The sequence below is a fragment of the Rousettus aegyptiacus genome, unplaced genomic scaffold (genome assembly GCF_014176215.1).
Source record: "Rousettus aegyptiacus isolate mRouAeg1 unplaced genomic scaffold, mRouAeg1.p scaffold_m13_p_2, whole genome shotgun sequence".
Taxonomy (NCBI): domain Eukaryota; kingdom Metazoa; phylum Chordata; class Mammalia; order Chiroptera; family Pteropodidae; genus Rousettus; species Rousettus aegyptiacus.
In genome coordinates this window covers 135,262,593-135,280,482 of record NW_023416295.1, presented here as the reverse complement: position 1 = coordinate 135,280,482, position 17,890 = coordinate 135,262,593, and the positions used below count along the sequence as shown (strand labels likewise).

At 32.9% G+C, this 17,890-nt stretch overlaps 1 protein-coding gene across 11 annotated transcripts in view; it reads right to left on the bottom strand.

The window, feature by feature from the left end:
- Window positions 1-959: 959 nt before the first annotated feature.
- The window catches only part of PUS7L (pseudouridine synthase 7 like), a 40,183-nt gene continuing 23,252 nt past the window's right edge, over window positions 960-17,890 (bottom strand). For 3 of the 11 annotated variants that reach the window (XM_016146466.2, XM_036236862.1, XM_016146468.2), the window contains 2 exons: window positions 17,633-17,686; window positions 15,650-16,562 (listed from right to left, as the gene is read on the bottom strand). In XM_016146466.2, the coding sequence (XP_016001952.2) occupies window positions 16,236-16,562; window positions 17,633-17,686 (381 nt within the window). In that variant the 3' untranslated portion in view covers window positions 15,650-16,235. Of the gene's footprint in view, window positions 1,814-5,493; window positions 7,350-12,523; window positions 14,047-15,534; window positions 16,563-17,632; window positions 17,687-17,890 lie in introns of those variants that run through there. The other 8 variants (XM_016146462.2, XM_016146465.2, XM_036236863.1 and 5 more) reach the window with 7 other exon arrangements.

The window sequence follows — 17,890 nt, the reverse complement described above, 5'->3', positions numbered from 1 at the left end:
AAGCAGAAGAAACTATGTAGAGAAGTTGGGTCATATGCCCACAAAGACATAATGACAGAGCAGGGATTCATCCAAGGCAATCCAGCTAAAGAGTCCTGTGACTCTAAAATACTTAGCTATATAGCCTCAATTCCTGATTTCAGGGAATTCACAGTCCAGTTGAGGGAGAAATAGTAGAATACTGAATAATAACACACAGACACAGAAAAAAAACAGTATCAGATGAGTGTCAAATGAGTTTGAGAGATGGGAAGTTTTAGTTAGAACCTACTGGATGATAAAAGAGTTGAGTTATATTTATAAGAATGATTGGACCTGGCTAATCAAAATGAGGAATAGAAATTGTTTTAAATTACCAAAATAATGAGACTAAAAATATAAAGAATAAATATTCAGATTACTTAGTCCATTTATGTTAGAGAAAACTTAAAGTGTAATAGAAATTTAAAACGCTGCTCCCATTTCATTGAAGCAGAGGAAATAGTTGCAAAATTGAAGTAATAATTCAATTCCAACATATAGACTATAACTCTTAAAACAATTTATTATTTACTATTTGAGGGATGGTTTGAAATAACTATGGGATACATTAACCAGAGAGCAAAAATCAGTAAAAGAAAAGGTAGGCCAAAATAAACAACAGTAATCTTTTCAAAGAAAGTATTTTATCTTTAGACAAAGTAATACTATTAGGAATAACTTTATTTTTAAATATTACTTCCTGATTTTAAGATTCATTTCAGACTTAAGGTTTAATAAAGTTAAATTCAGTTTCAAAAATGCTTGTTTTCATTGGCCTTGACAGAAGTTAGGAAAAGAAAATTTTAATCTTAAAAATATTTTATACTATTTAAAAAACTGTTAAACCTTACCACAACATGGTCTTACAAAATACAAAAACTATATTGTATCATCTCTATTTATTTTGGGAATTTTGAAAACACTAAGTTGACACTCAAAGTGAAAACACAAATATAAAATATATAAGAGAAGGGGAATCTGTGCTTAAGTTAAATTGAAGTTTACAAAAGTTTTAAGGTCCTTTTAGGAAGCATATAGCTAGAACAAATTCCTGTTCTCTTCATCTCTCTACATCTCTCCTCTTTGCTCTTTTGGCTCCTGCCAAAAGTGTCAACTGTCAATATGTCTGTTGTGTTAGAAGTATAAGAAATATTGTTCAGGGTGGTCCCTGAGCAACTTTTGCATAAGACTCTACAATATTATTACCAAGACATTTCTAACATTAAAGCATTTCTTATGAAAATGTGAACCATATCTAGCAGAAATAATACTATTAAAACCATGATTAACATTCACTGTTGGCTTAGCTATCTGGTTTCCTAGTAGGACTTACTTCCCTACAGGATTTATTTGTGGAAGTGGAAAAAGTTAGGGAGGACCCTGGTGTGACTTACATATTATTTAGGATTTTTTAATAACAAGCAACAGAAAACAAACCAAGATAACTTAAGTCAAATGAAAACATAATGATATATGAGAAGTTCATAGGCTCTAACGGAGAGCTGAAAAACAATGTTGGAAAAAGTAGAAACAGACAATCCTAGAAGGTCTTCTCAATCCTATGTGGCCATGACGGCTGAGATATAAAAAACAGCTTCTTCTGTCTTCGCATTACTTTACTTGAGTCAACATCGCAAGTGAGCAATTGATTAACCATATTTAAATCTCTTACCTTACTCTTGAGAATGCTGGGGAAGGTTAGAGAAAGCATTTAGCAGGAAGAGCCAAGTAACTTCGTTGGTTTCTTTTTTGTAAGAGTACACCAAACACTTGGATTTCCATAATGTCAATACTGCATACAACAAAGGCGTGTTCATTTGAAAAAAGAAAATATGTGTACTGTTAGAAAAGGGGATTAGAGTCTGGGAAGCCAAACAAACAAACAAAAGATCAAATATCAAATATAGCTACAACAGAAAGTCTTTATGGAAGATTCTCAACTGAAGCAGCATTGGACACCCAAAGGCACTGGCCCAGAAAACAATAACAGCTGCAAATGCAATTTTATTCAGCACACATAAGAACATAGCTATTAAGACAACTCAGTTACAGCAATGGTGAAAATGACTGAATATAGAATATATAAACCAGAAACCAAAACCCAATAAAAATGATATGCCAAATAATGATAAAGGCATTAAAAATAAATGGGATAGACCAAAAAAAAAAAAAAAATACTACTGGATAACAGCACAGACTTGAGTCAGCTTGGTTTTGTGACCCTGAATGATACTGAATCTCAAATAATTCACATAACTTTGTATGCCACAAATGTTTTCATCCCATAGACAAGCCAAACTATTGAGACCAGTGGCACATAGAACATTTACAAATTGCTGCGTAAGCTTGGGGTACACATGAGGTTAATTCTTTTTTATTATTCCAATTAATTACTTAAGCCCAAATCTGCCTTTTTTGTAGGAAGTCCAGCATCTTCCTTTGGGCCCCTCCTTTCTCTGAATGCTCCAAAATCTCTGCTTTACCCCTCAGAAAAGAGATTCATTCTGTCTTCTGCACTGAAGCAGAAAGAAAGCTAGTTCTGCCATTATTGCTTTATGCCACACTCTTTCTTTCAAAAGCTAGTAGAACTGGTAGATTGTGTGTTCATCAGAGATACACACCCCTCTCTTTTCAGGTAAGCTTTGGGCTCTAAAGGAAAGATGAGCTCATTCAATCAGGGATAAAGCCCATACTTGGTTTCCAACATCACACAGGGCTATTTCCATTTTTTACCGGTTAGAGACTAAAGATCAGAATCACTCTCCCTAAAAATCTGGAGTGTTTTGTTGTTAAATACTACAACACAAAACACTCTGACTATATCCTTTTCCCAATGGCAAGGAGACTTCTCAGAAACTGGCTTTCAGTGATACCTTCAGTGTCTCCCAGGCTTTACCACCCCACTTCCCCCCCACACACACTCTGAAGGAGAGACCACGTGTAGTGTTTCCAAAGTGATTCAATGGCCTAAGGGAAACTCCCCAGCTGATTGTAAGATAATCACTTTCAACTTTTCTATTGAGTCCATGTTTTCTTTGAAATCAAGTTTAAGCATAATTTGCTTATTTTATACTTAATGTCAAGGAATCCCCATCCGTGAATACCCACGCTATGTAAGTTGTATGAATTCTCCACTAGCTTCTAATGAGTAAAGAATAGAATCCCTGACCTGTAAGGACCTATATGATCTGGCTCATACTGTTCTGAAACATATCGTGTAACCCATTGCCCCAGTTAATGCCAGCATTCTTTTTTTACCTCGAATATGCCAACCTCATGTCCTGCTCATTGCCTTGGACTTGGCACTCCTTTTGAAGGCTTTCCCATGACTCTTCAAACGCTGGTTAATCTAAATCTTCAATTTTAAGATTCAGTGTTACCTCCTCAGAGTCTTTCCCTAAATTTCCTCTCTCTAGTCACCTTTATTACATCACTCAAACTGTTTTTCTGTAACACTAATATTAAAATTGATCTTTTTTACTTGTTTATTATTTGCCACCTCCCACCAGAAGGTCTTTTTTGTATTGCTCATTGCTTTTTCCAGCTCCTAGATAAGTTTCTGATACATAATAGGCACCCAATATTTCTTAAATGAAAGAACTAATCTATACAAAGCATAACTTTTTTATATCTGTTTCTTTATCTATAAAAATGGAGATGATATTTGTGTTGTGGGGTCAAATTAGAAAAAAGATTATGAGAGGTCTCTAATACAATGCTATTACAAATGCATAATTATAGTTGCACATTAAATATTACAAATAGAATTGATAAGTTCTAAGCAGTTACCTACCAGGCTGGGAGCTCCCCAAGAGCAGGGAGTATATCTAGTCCTGTTATTACTTGTTATTCCATGCTTGGCATAGTGTCTACCATGTAAACATTTGTTAAATAAATGGATGAATTGATGAATGAGCAATGCATCTCTCTGCCTCCCAAAAGACTTCCATCTCGAGGGAATAAGTGTAGCTGTAGTCATTAAGGAATTACATCAATATTATTGTGTTCTATTCTTTACTCATTCATAAGAATTCTTGAGAACCTATTATGGCCAGACACTCTTTAAGATGTGAATACAATGATAAAAACAAGTAAACCAACCAATCAACCAAGAAATAATGATCCTGACCTCACACACCCCATCATATGGTGAGACATTAATCAAATAATCATGGAAATAAATTTATAAAGTTTCAACTGAGATAAATGCTAGGAAATGGGTTTGAAATACTTTGAAAATTATTATGCGTAACTATTTAAACCAGATGTTATAAAGTTTCTCAGACAGAACATATATTTTTGGTTATTAAAGAAAATAACTTTTTGAAGAGAGCTGGATCCAGGACTATTCTAAATAAATTAATATTTTTGGCTCATCCACATAGGTTTACTAAATTAAATTAACTACAGAATGATTCACATGTTCAAATATTTGTTTTCAGGGGAAATTCCCCCTCTTCATCTTTAAGTTTGTCAATTGCCTTTACAGTCACATTTATTTGACATGTCTCTTCATGATGCCAAAATGAATATTTCCTCTTCCTAATGTGTTTTGGCTTGAATTTCTCTTAATCTGATGTTAAGATCATGACTTCTGCTTTTTGTTTTCATTTGTCTTTATTCACAACTTTATATTTAGCCATTAAATATATGTTAGGTGAGCCTATTGCATTCAGCATAAAGGTGTAAAGGTGATTTCTTTCTGAAAAAAAAAAACTTTTCTGGAATTAAGCCAATATAAATGTATTGATATGACATAAATTTCATCACAGATTTTTTTTTTAATTGACAGTTTGTGTCAAAAGCTAAGATGGAGTTAGACATATAAGAGATTAGTAAGGATAATGCCTGTGAAAGACAAAGGCAAGAGGAAACAGAAGCAAGCAGAAAAGGCTTCAGATTGTAGTACTAGTCTGAAACTTGAGGAAAGATGGGCAAAAGCAAGGACAGTTGGGTAGGAAGAGTCTCAGACTAGTGCAACTCTGAAAACCATGGTGGCCAGCCCTAAAGGGAAGGCTCTAGGACAAAGATTGCCCTTGGGAGTCTCACTGGGCAGAAATGGCCAGGCTCCAATACCCAGCTAATGCTAAGTCATTGGCTGAAGTTGCAGGAGAGAACGCATCAGCCAAAATGCTGCAGCACATTCTGAAGGTGCTACAGCTTGAGGCTGTCGGCTAACTGCACACCTCATGGCAGGGTTGCTCTTGAAGAAACATCTGAGAAAAATAACTCCATGGCTGCCACACACATTTTATAATATTTTATTCAAGTATAATCTACACACAATGAAATGTACAGATCTGAAGTGTACACAGTCACTAACAAGCTTTGACAAACTTATAAATCCATTTACTCTATCCCAAACAAATTAGACAATATTTCCTTCACACAACAAAGTTCCCTCAGGCCCTTGGATCCAACCCCCCTTCCTTCTCCCCTTCATTGCCACCCCCCACCCCCAACACACACACACACACTGAGGCAACCTCTGTTCTGATTTTTATTACCATAGTTTATTTTGCCTGCTTTGAACTTCATATAAATGGAATCACAGCACATGTTCTCTTGTTTCTGGCTTCTCTCATGCAATACTGTGTTTTTGATACTCATGCATGTTGTTGCATGTATCTTAAAATTTTTATTCCATTGTATGAATATATCACTATTTCTTTATCCGTTTTTCTTTTATAGACATTTGGGTTTTTTTTTTCCAATTGTTGACTATTATATGTAAAGTTACTGTGAACATTTTTGTACATTTTGTACATTTTTTGTGGACATATGCTTCATTGATCTTTGATAGTTAGAAATTGGATTGTTTAAATTTATGAGAAACTGCCCAGTTTTCCAAATCATTTGTATTATTTTCACACAAACATCTAGATGTGTTTTAATTGAATTTACATACTAATTTGGGATGAACCGACATCCTAACAATATTGTCATCCAATGATTATCATATCACTTTCCATTTTCTTAGGGTTTTTCTCAGAAATGTTGTTAATGACATAGATCAGGAGTCTTCAATCCCCAAGCTGTAGACTGGTACCAGTTCGTGGCCTGTTAGAAACCGGGCCGCACAGCAGGAGGTGAGTGGCAGGTGAGCAAGCAAAGCTTCATCTGTATTTGCAGCCGCTCCCCAGTGCTAGCATCACCACCTCAGCTCCACCTCAGATCATCAGGAATTAGATTCTCAGAGGAGCATTGGTCCCTGGTGCAAAAAAGTTTGGGGACAGCTGACAAAGGATATGTAAGCCTTTGTTAAATATATCTCTAAATATTTCATGTTTTTATGCTATTTTAAATAGTATTATTTTAAATTTTCATTGTTCAATTATTCGTTTCTATTATATAGAAATAAAATTGACTTTTGTACATTGACCTTGTAGTATGTGTACTAGCCAAAGTCATTTATCAGTTCTGTTTGTTTTGTTCTCTTTGTAGATTTCTTTGTATTTTTTATGTACACCATCATATTGTTTTCCAAAGACAAAAATCGAAAATTTTTTCTAACTTCATTTATTCATTTAATTCTTTTCCTTGCTTTATTGCACTGGCTAGGGCCTCTAGTATAATAGAAGTGGTAAGTGCAGGCATCATTGCCTCTTTTTTTTGATCTTAGGAAAAACTATTCAATATTTCACCATTAAGCTTTTCCCTCATTATGGATCAAATTTTCTTGCTTCATTGAATGTCTTTTTTTTTTCTTAATTTCATTTCCAACATTAAGAATAAAGGAGCAATGACGTTTTATTTCTCAAACTGTACAAACGCCTTCATTATTCATTGGAAGAAAAGGCTGGCTGTTTATTCTGATTCTTTCTTGGGTTTGAGTTGCATTTAGACTGGCCCACAGCTGTAATCAGATTGAATTCACCTACACTCAGATATGAGAGTTAATGTGGCTCTATGCTTGGTTATGAAGAATTCGTTTCACCCTAGAACTCAGTCTATCAAGTCTTCCTTCTATCCAGGACACTTTTAGTATAATTTTATTTTGCCCCAGATTTTGTTACCACAAACATGAAGGTCTTTTGTATCCTTTTACATCTTAACCATTATTAACACTTTATTATTTTCTGTGTGTGTATAAATCTTCAAATAGTTAAGTGAATTCATTTTTGTTCTCCTTATTTTTTGTCCCTTATTGTTTTTTTCTCACTGTCCATTGTTTTTTTGTGCTTGTTTCAATTTAATCTTCTCTGATGGTTTTGCTTTTGTCTTCTACATCTTCTTGAAATCTCTTCTCCATTTGTCTTGTCTTATAATTTCCATGTTCTTTTCTTTTTCTATTTCTATTTTGTAGTCTTCCTTCATAGAAGTGATTGCTTTAACAAAAAATAAAAATGTACATCACAGTTTTTACCTTCTGTATGGCCACATTTCTATAGTCAATAAATTTAGCTGCTCTCTTTCACATTTATCTTACAATATCTTTGTGTTGAGACTTTATCAATTTCCTTTATTACTCATTATTGTATGAGTTGCATTTTCCTGGCTCAGCTATTTGCAGGAGGTTCTTTGTTAAATGGAAAGGGCAGGATAATCTTTCATGATTTATAACTCAGATTTTCTCTTCTGCTTTCCACAAATATAACACATCATTGTTGCCATTGCTTTGTTTAGCCACCAACCAGATTCAGCAGGTTCTTTGCCACTAGCCTTGCTTACTAAATTTCTCAGACCCTTCCAAACAAGATATAACCTTCTCTTTAGGGTAGGCCCCTCATTTTCAGAAAAAAAAGCATTTTTTTTTTTTTTTTTTTTTGCTGCTTTGGAGATATGTTGTTATTGAACTTGCTTCCCACCTTTTTTCTATTCCTACTATGCAAAATTTTTCACATCTCAGTTGCTCCTGGTAGTTCTCACATGTCCTTTAAGTTTGCTTATATTGTTTGCAAGTTTCAAAAAAAAAATTTGTTTTCCTTATTGCTTTTGTATGATTTCCAGAAGAAAGGTGGAAGAGCTACTTGCACAAACACATTCCTATTAAAAGTCACCAACTATGCTTTTGGCAAAGATCTAAGTTTTTAATCATTTCTTAAAAGACATTGTTTAATTTACTCACTTGCATGTCATTAAATCCAATTATAAAAACAGTAACCAAGGACTTAAAATGTTAAGTTCTCTAATTTGTCTAATAAACACATGTGGAATATTTCCCAATAGCTCCTAGTAGGAGAAATTCTAATCCACAGCAATTACTAGAGCAATTCAGCTAATTATCAAAATACTTTGATTTGTCATCTAGAAAGTAACTGCATGATAAAATAAGCACTCTAACACTGCAGTAATAGGCAGAGAATACTGTAGGATAGCTCTCAGCTTTTCTTAGAGCCTTAAGACATGAAGAATACTTAGTAGAGTTAGATGAGCTAGGAGGGGTTATAAGTACAGGGCTATATTTCACTGTGAAATTAGAGTAGGCATTAAAGTTGAAGGTTGGCTCCCAGTGAGTTTTCTTTTGGGAACACTAAGTAACCATCAGTACAAAGGTCACAGAAGTATCTTATGAATCCAACCACTTATGATTTTTTTTGTGGCTATGGAACCGATCAAGTCAGTTGTCAAATGCAGACTGAGAGCATGGGGGCATGAAGCAGAAAGAAAAGCAAAGGAGAAACATACCAGGAAATAAATATAGGTAGTAATATTTAAATACACAGAATATGTTCTAATACTTTTTGTTTTTCAATAAAGCCTTAAAATGCAAAATGATTAAAGATAACGAAGACGTTTTCCTTCATATTCTTCCCCTCACCTCTATCTGGCTCTATATAATACAGTGCTCCCCAACCTTTTTCCCTCACATGTAGTAAATGATATTTGTATCACACTAAAGTAGTTGGGGTATGACTTAGTGAAAAAAATATATATTGCCTTTATATGATTATGATAAGGAAAGTAAAATATAAATACTCAGGAAGATATTAAATGTTGAATTTATACGAAGTTTCAAAATAAAGTAGTTACAAAATTTTAATGAGAAATTTGAGCTTGCTTCTCTGATCATATTTTAATAATGGATTTGTGTGTGAAACAGCTACACACACTTCCTGATCAAAACTTATGATTAAAAGAATAATAAGTAAAGCGTTTGTGTCAGTGCCTGGAAAATAGTAAATGCTATTTAACAACATATAAAATTTTGTAGGAAAAATTTAAATATTTTTTATAATCAAAGGTTACAACACTTGAAATTATGTTTGAAGATGCTAACAACTTTTCCTATTCTTCTTGAAAAATTCAATGTTAAAACTTTCTCATGATAATGGAAATGATTCTTACATTTAATGAAATTTTTCTTATTAATATATCAAACTAATCATGAACCTCTAATTTATATAGGACATGCACATTGTTAGAGAAATCATCCAGCATCTAGTTTGGATGTTTTAACTGGTTTTATTCTTTTAGTGACTAATACTGATATTATATTACACAATTCTAACTTATCAAAGATTAAAGTTAATCAATATATTTACCCATTTTTATAGATAATACAACAACCTTAGATCATTAATTCCTTTTAGTTCCCTTCCAGGCTCTGTATTTTAATTTATCATACTTTTTTAACCCAGAAGATATTATAGACACTATTATTTTACAATTTTTTAAATATTTAATTACATATTTATCACTGTTCCTTTTCATCATTCATTCCTCCACCTTAGGCTTTTGATTTGAGATCCTTTACCTTCTCCCTGAAGTGTTTTGGGGTTTTGTTTGTCTGTTTGCTTTGTTTTAATTTCCTCTAATCAGTTTTTATTTAGGTGCAAACTTTCTGTTATTTTAATATACTCCATTGTTGCTCTGGAGAGTTACCTATCATTCTATTCTAGTCATGCCTTGAGAATAATCTTTGGCTGCTTTTAAGATTTTTTTAAAAGATTTTTCTTTTTATAAAATTTAATTTACTAAGATATGATTCTGGTATTCATCCAGCATTTTTAAGCCTATTTATTACATTGGATAGGTGCCTGAGGAATAAAGATGAATGCCCTTGCATAGTTAGTACATGAGCCAGATAATCAATCAAATAACTAGAATGTGGTGTAAGCAATGAGATAGTAGAGACACATACGAAGTCTTATGAGAACACAGATTTCACAGACAAGACTTTTAACCTAAACATAGAAGACTTTCTGCCAACAGGAATGGGCGGCTTAGGTGCATAACATGCAAAAACTTGCTATATTTGGGAAAGAGCAACCAGAGCTAAAACAAAGGTATGTTTTATGGAGAAAGTAGCAGATGACACTTCAAACATAATTTGAAGCCATACTGTGCAGGTCTACATGTGCTATGTTTAGGGATTTGGACTTTTATTCTGTAGATCTGGGAACCCACTGAAATGTTATATGGCCTAAATGCAATCACAAAAACCATATTTCTACTTTCAGGAGGGTAAATGACATTAGTATACAAGAAGAACTGGTTAGAGTGAAGAATGGAAGCAGCCAGATAGAAAATAATCACAATAATCAAAATAAGAGCAGATATGTACATAAAATATACAATCATCATATACTTTACTATGAATTAATAATTAATGTTTTCTCTTTCAATGCCTTGGGTGAATGTTCTTTGAATTCAGAATAACTGCTTCCCACATTTCCTACTGGTTCATAAATGTGAAAAGCTCATTGTTATTGTTTATGTATGATAAAAATTGATTAAATTTCCTTTAAGATATTTAATGGAAAAATACAACCTAAATTAGTTCCTTTTGAAAATACGCAAAATCAAATCCATTTTATTATAAAAATTATAAAGATTATTTATAGAAAGAGTCTTCCTGTTCCCTTTTTAGAAAAGCACACTGTCCTTTATGACCAGGGTGGGAGTAGAAACAACAATCAGCAAAGACTAAAAACCAATTGTGAAAATTTCAGAATCTCGACTCAAGCAGTCTAAGAAAATGCCAATAAGGCTTATCGGGAAAGAGTGACTTGAAATAAAAGCATAAAGAATTGAGTCCCTAACCCTCTCCACTCCCCAACCCACCCTGCTGCTCAAATACCCTCAGTTAAGGAGTGACCAGCTCTTTGATCTCTTTGCCCTTTAAAAACAACCCAATAGCTCTTGTTTTGACCCCATGATTAAATTTCCTCCTGTAAGAGCGATTTTATTTCTACATTGGTAATTGATATTTATTAAGGAAACTGGTAACGGCAAAGACAATTTAATAAATCTTATGTTTTGTAATATTTCCCAATATGTTTAAATTTAAATAATTTCATGAGTATCCTGATTTCTTTCCATGACTAAAATTTTTCTTTACTAAGACAAGGTTTATGTACATAGTCAGAGTAAATTAGCTCCTGCCTCACAGTTGCTAAGAATGATTTGCTTAAGAAGATTAGAGTCATTTTCTTTACTTAAAGGTATTCCTGACAACCCACACTGAAATTACACAAGATTAACTCCATTAACACTATTTCCCATTCTTTTAAACTACTAGCTTTCTAGAAAGTAGCATTTAGATTGAATAGTTCAAAGCATACTTTTAGCATATTTTAAGAGGAGATCTCAAATGCTTAGAAATGCTAAAACAAGTATCATTTAAGGATTCAGAATGAGGTGCTAAGAGGTCAAGTAACATTATTGGTCATATAGTGAGCCATAAAGAAATGGAAAGACTCTGCTTGCTTTTCTCTTTCCATTGAGTCTGCATACTCTTTTTTGCAGATCGCATTTCAAATCAAATAATAGCTTAAAGGATATAATGCTGTAATCTCTCAAAGACAGAAATATTACCTGATTTATTTTTGTCTTTCCCAATAGCATCTTAATAGAGTGCCTTTAACTTAGATACACTCAAATATTTATTGATTATTATGTCATATATTCAACATTGCTTTGTGGCCCATCGAAAATATGTAAAGCAGAAGGACTTAGAAAAAACTGATTAAAACAGTACCGTAAGACATCAAGCTGTCTCTAAGACAGAATATTTCTGCATCTGAAAGCAAAATCCATAAGACAGGCACGAAACTATTTTATTAACTGCCATGAGTGCTATTAAAAGTACAATGAATAAATTTCTCTCTCTGGCAATATGTTGATATGAGCAACCAGAACTATTCTGAAAAAAAAAAATACAATTGTAATCCATCAATTGCTTTACCTTATCCTCTCTGAACCTTCAGTATTCTTCAAGGTTTTTAATTACAAAATTAATTCACAAATAAATTTTTGTTTTAAAATCCAAACATTTCAGAAGTAAATAGAGAAAAAAAAATGGAAAGTCCTATTTTCCTTACTCCCCATATCTTTCTCCAACCTCTTTACTATCCTTACATTAATGTGAGAAAACTCTGCATTGTTGGATGGGGCTTCATTTTCTTCGTGGGCTCTTACTGGTAGTTCCCAGGTGGAAATACTGAGGAACACTGATCCAGATGAGTCTTAAAGATCTTAATTTGAACGAACTGCTTAAGTCCCAGATCTAGAAAAAAGTTATTTCCACTTCCCAAAAATAAATAAACACATCTAAAAGTGTGCTGAATTATTGTTTTATATTAAGACAATAAGATCAGATCTCAAGGGAAAGTTATTAACTATTCAATTGCAAAACTTTTCATCAGAAAGCACAATAACATATTAACCATAATAACACTAGCTGACATTCATTGTGAATTTACTAGGTACGAGACACTGTTTTTAGTGTTTCATAAGCTTTTCTGAAATAAAGTCCCTTTTAGTGAAATTTTAAAGTATGGCATGTGATCATAAGTATCTGTTCGTCCTATCTTGAATTTGTGTATTTCTCATTATTTTGTGTGATGCAATACTCTCTTGGACTGAAAAATGATCACTAACAATACTTCAAACCTGAGCTCATCAAAATAGAGAAATTTGGTGGGTTACTAAAACTGCACACTAATGCAGTCAGTGGTAGAGCTCTTGAGTTCAGGTACGCGTAGCTATGCCAGTATTTCCCAAACTTCAATCTTCTTACCTACACTAGTATTTCCTTAATACCTTTAAATTGATTCCATCTTTTTAAAATCAATTGCATTTTTAAAAGAAACACCACATAAGTTGCAAACAAGGATTATTTGCCATAAGTAAAAAAGGTAACTGGAAAAATATATTCAATAAAAGAAATCTTATTAAATTCTGGTTAGATATTGTTGCCTGCTGGTATTCCTGAGCCTGAGATCTGCACTGTCTCTGTTCAAAAGGTAAATCAGCAAGTGTTAATGATATATAAAAACTAGTATCAATCAGCTCTCTGTCTTAAGCAGAATGGTTGATTAAAGGAATGAAGCTTGAAACAGGAATGAGGCTTGTGCCAGGTACAATCTGAAATAACTTCCTATTACCTGTAATGATTTTGCCTGTGACTGTGATACAAGTCTCAAAATATTCTGGAAAATACCCCAAAAGAATCTGGGAATTTCCTAAAGCATCTCCTTTACTTTTATTTTGGTCTCAGAATCTCAAAAGGAATATTGTTTCTCTCAAGACATGCTCCAAGATGCCTATTAATCAATGGCAAGTAATATCAAGCTGGTAGAAATAGAAGTTATTAACCAAAAAACTTTTTTTCAGAGGCAAATATTAGGTTGATGAACAGTACTGATCTAAAAAGCATAATCAACTCAACCACGTAATATCTTGTTTGACTCTGAATAGGTCAGTAAATCACTCAGTTATTTTCTCATCTGTAAAAACAGGGAAAACACTACCTACCTGCAGGGTGGGTACATGAATTAAAATGAGAGAAGTGGAAATGCCTGGCACAACAGATACACAATAAATGTTATTTGGATCAAAAGTTACATGACTTTCAGCTTACTATAACTCACAAAAATCCAAGTGGTTTTGTCTTAATAAAAAGACCTCCCTTTGTTTTCCTTTGTAATCCTGAGGCACTATTGCTCAGTTTCAAATGTAACCTTAAAATTAAAACTCATCCAAAGAGTATCCTTCTGAAAGCCTGAAATGCCCCAGAAAAACAGCAAAAACATAGGCAACTGGTCATCATTTGGTCCAGAGTATATTAAAGTCCTTAAACTGAAAAAAAAAAAAAAAAAAAAAATGAACATGGCAAATGTTATTGGTCTACAAAATAATTCTCCACATGTACAGTATCTGAATATATTTCATAGGTGGCCTGAAATAAATTTAGTGATCCTTTCTTTACACGTGTCCAAATAAATAAATAAATAAATAAATAAATAAATAAATAAATAAATAAATAGAAAGATACCTAAAATTACAGTGCCATCTACAGGCAAATGAAATAATATCGATGATAGCACATTTTAATGCTTTCACATTTTCTAATTGCTACTAAGCATTTAAAAGATAATTAAGATTTAATAATTTATATAATTCCTTTTCTGAATACAATTTATTATATAAAATGATATAAAACAATTTTCTAAAATGTTTTATTACTTAATACAGCATCATTTTATTTTCAATAAATTTTAAGACATTAAGGTAATTTAAAAAATCCCTGATACTGCAATCTTTACTTTTTGTGTCTAACTTATTATTAAAACATATAATGACACAGAAGAAACGTTTTAGTATTAAAAAAAAATCCAAATACCCTATTATCTTAACAGAATGGTATTTTCATTTTTTGTTCTCTTCCAAACTTGCATCTCTGGACATTCATTTAACAGTAACTAAGTGCCAGACACTTTTCTAACGTGCTTTACATTTATTAACTCAGCAAATCATCACAATAATCCTAAGGAATATTAGCATCTCCATTTTATAGATGTTGAAACTGAAGCACATAAAGTTAAATAACTTTTCGAAGGCCACACTGATATAAGTGGCAGAGCCACGGTTCAAAATGGGGGAGTTTGTCCCCATTATCTATGCTTTTAATCACTCTGCTAAAGTGCCCGCATTTGAAAAAGCTGCATTTAGTGTATATATTGCTTTTGTAATATGTTCTGTTTTTCAGGGGCAACATTTTCTCATATACCTAAAACTTATCATCATTTTTAGTAATTAACATGTTTTGCTATCAAGTCGATAACATCTCAATTTACTTACTTTCATTATCTAATGCTGGACTTTCAAACTATTTCTAATTTCTTTCATTATATATAAAAACGCTGCAATAAGCAAATTTTGCATTGCATATAGCTTCTTTTCCTTCTTTTGAATTTTATTTTCTTATGCTAATATGCCCAATGGTTTGACTGACTTAAAGTATATAAAAGTGCCACATAACTGATATAAATGCTCTATACTGCTTTCTGAATTTCATTATTACATAATACTACCAGGAATGAAAGAATGGTCAGATCTTCCCAATCAGTATACCCCATTTCCCCCCAAATTTAACTAATATAAAATGGTTAAGGTTGATTTATGATGTGGAATAGTTAAATCAACAAATATTTAAATTTCCGAATAGGGAAAATGTTTTCTTCTTCTAGCAACACAAAAGGTGAAGATAATCCTATTATTTCATGCTTATGTGATTGGCACAGTCTTAATACTTTAAGTGAGCCTCAAAAGGAATCAATAACATACCCAAGTCATTAGTAAATGTTAGAGCTGGAGTCTGAGCCCAGATCTGTCTGACTCAAAAATCTGTGCTTTGGATAATAGAAAAAAAAAAAATAACAAAAAGTTAAGAGGGTCAAAATGTAAAGAAACTGTATAAAAAATTTTATTTCAATCTTCATCGAAGATTATTTATCTCACAAGGGTAAACTACCCTGGGGTAGTTCTCATAAATAGAGGGATTACATTTCTGTGATATATTGTTTTGATCAATAATTTCAAAAATAGGAAAGAATAACAATAATGATTACAAAATGCTTCATCTATCTCTACAAACATATGCTTTCATTACAATCTACTTTCATCTTCATTCTAAGCAAGGAGCTACAGGATATAAACATTATTCCAAAAACATTTTTTCTTAAATGTTTATAGTATTATATGCTCCTAATAGTCCAGAAAGATTGTAGCTTTTATAGCACAGAATAAAGGTCATTGAGACAACAGATAATAGAAAAAACTCAGGCTTCAGAGACTTAAATTCAGACCCTGCCACTTACTAGCTACCTGTCCTCTGGGATGTTAGTATCAAATTCCTACTTCATCAGGCTATTGTATAATTAAGGGGGGGTAACAATTATAAATCTCCTGACACATGGCAGATGCTCAAAAAATTTTAGCTCCTTTTAAAGAGTGATATATATACAATTATATAAAGGGTACCAGTTTTAAAAGTCATGCTTCATTATTTCCCTCAGACAAACTGTGGCATAACACGAAGCATCAAGATCAAAAGAGATCAAAAGAGATAAAGGTGCTTCATCGATGTGGGAACCCTCTGCTTTGACATCAATATCATTCTCTTCTATTAGTTGGTATGAGAGATTATGGGGTTGTTTCAAAATCTTTCTATAGCATCCTGGAACATTAAGTTTCAGAGTAGGTACTTTAAACCTACATGTCTGCAGTCCATCTCTGCTAAGTACTTCCTGGTACCACAAACCTACTTTGTTCTTTGGGTACTGAATATTATATCCAAGCACTGGAAGAACCACCTGTGGAAGGGAAGGGGAATAAAAGGTACATGAAAAAGCCTTCAAAAAAGTATATGATCATATTTTCAACTTATTTTTATGACTGGGACCTGAATTTGTAAAAACAGCCTCAGGATATAAACATACAATCAGCCTAAAACGTACCATTGAATATTATACTACTTTGATTATTTTTAATGCTTCCAGGCAAAGGGCTAACTAAAATCAGGAAGGACTCATAATATCTAAAGTAACCAACTCAAATCATATATTATTAGATACACTACTGCTAATAGAGAAGAGATGGAACAAGAAATTTAGGTATATTTATTAACCAATAGAGACCAAACCTCTATGTAGCCACACAATCGAAAAGCATATTCTTTCTGTAACACAAAGAATACCCCCTACTGCTCAGTCACATAACTGGTATTTTGGTTGATAATTTTACATTCTTCTTAGTTAAAAACTTGAAAGCAAACAAGAGGCAGTAAAATGTCTATTTTCTCAGCTGCATATGAGTAAACACTGCATTTTGGGGGGGTTTCCTCCTTTGCTGATTACTTCTAGACATCTTTTTGAACAGTACCAAAAGTAGCCAAAAAAGGAACATGGTAAAAAACTGAAATACACATAACATGAATGAATTTCAAATTAATTATGTTAATTAAAAGAAGCCAAACCCCAAAGGCCATATATTATGATTCCATTTATATGCCATTCTTTCAAAGCAGAACCATAGAGAGAAATTAGATGGGTCATTTCCAGGGTCTGGGGAGACAGGTGGGGATTGGCTACAAAGCAACAAACGGAAATTTTGAGGAGAGATGAAATTGTTCTTTACTGTGATTTTTGTGGTGGTCATGTGACTTTATACACTTATCAAACCCTGCAATATAAACTAAAGAGTGAATTTGTGTGTATGTGTGTGTGTGTGTGTGTGTGTGTGTGTGTGTGTGTGTGTGTGTGTGTGTAAATACTTAAATTTAAAAGTGGTTGAAAAAAAGGGGTGGGGGAGACTGGTTACATTTTGTCTTTTGGAGACAATGTCTATTTAGATCTCAGTGATACAAATTTTTAAGCAAATTTACCTGATGTATTGCATATGTATTAGCCGATTCCTCTTCTTCAGTTACTAGATGAACCTATTTTTAAAAAAACATGATGAAAATATAGATGACTCCCAAATGGTCCAAATTCTCTCAATTTTCCCAAATTCTGCAATGTATAATTTGACTCTTCTGAAGATACATATACTTGAACAAGATCTTTTCATAATTTGTTTCTGGAGGAGCAGCCTATCTAAAAATTAAAATGATTCTTCCTGCCTTAACCATCGATAACTGAAA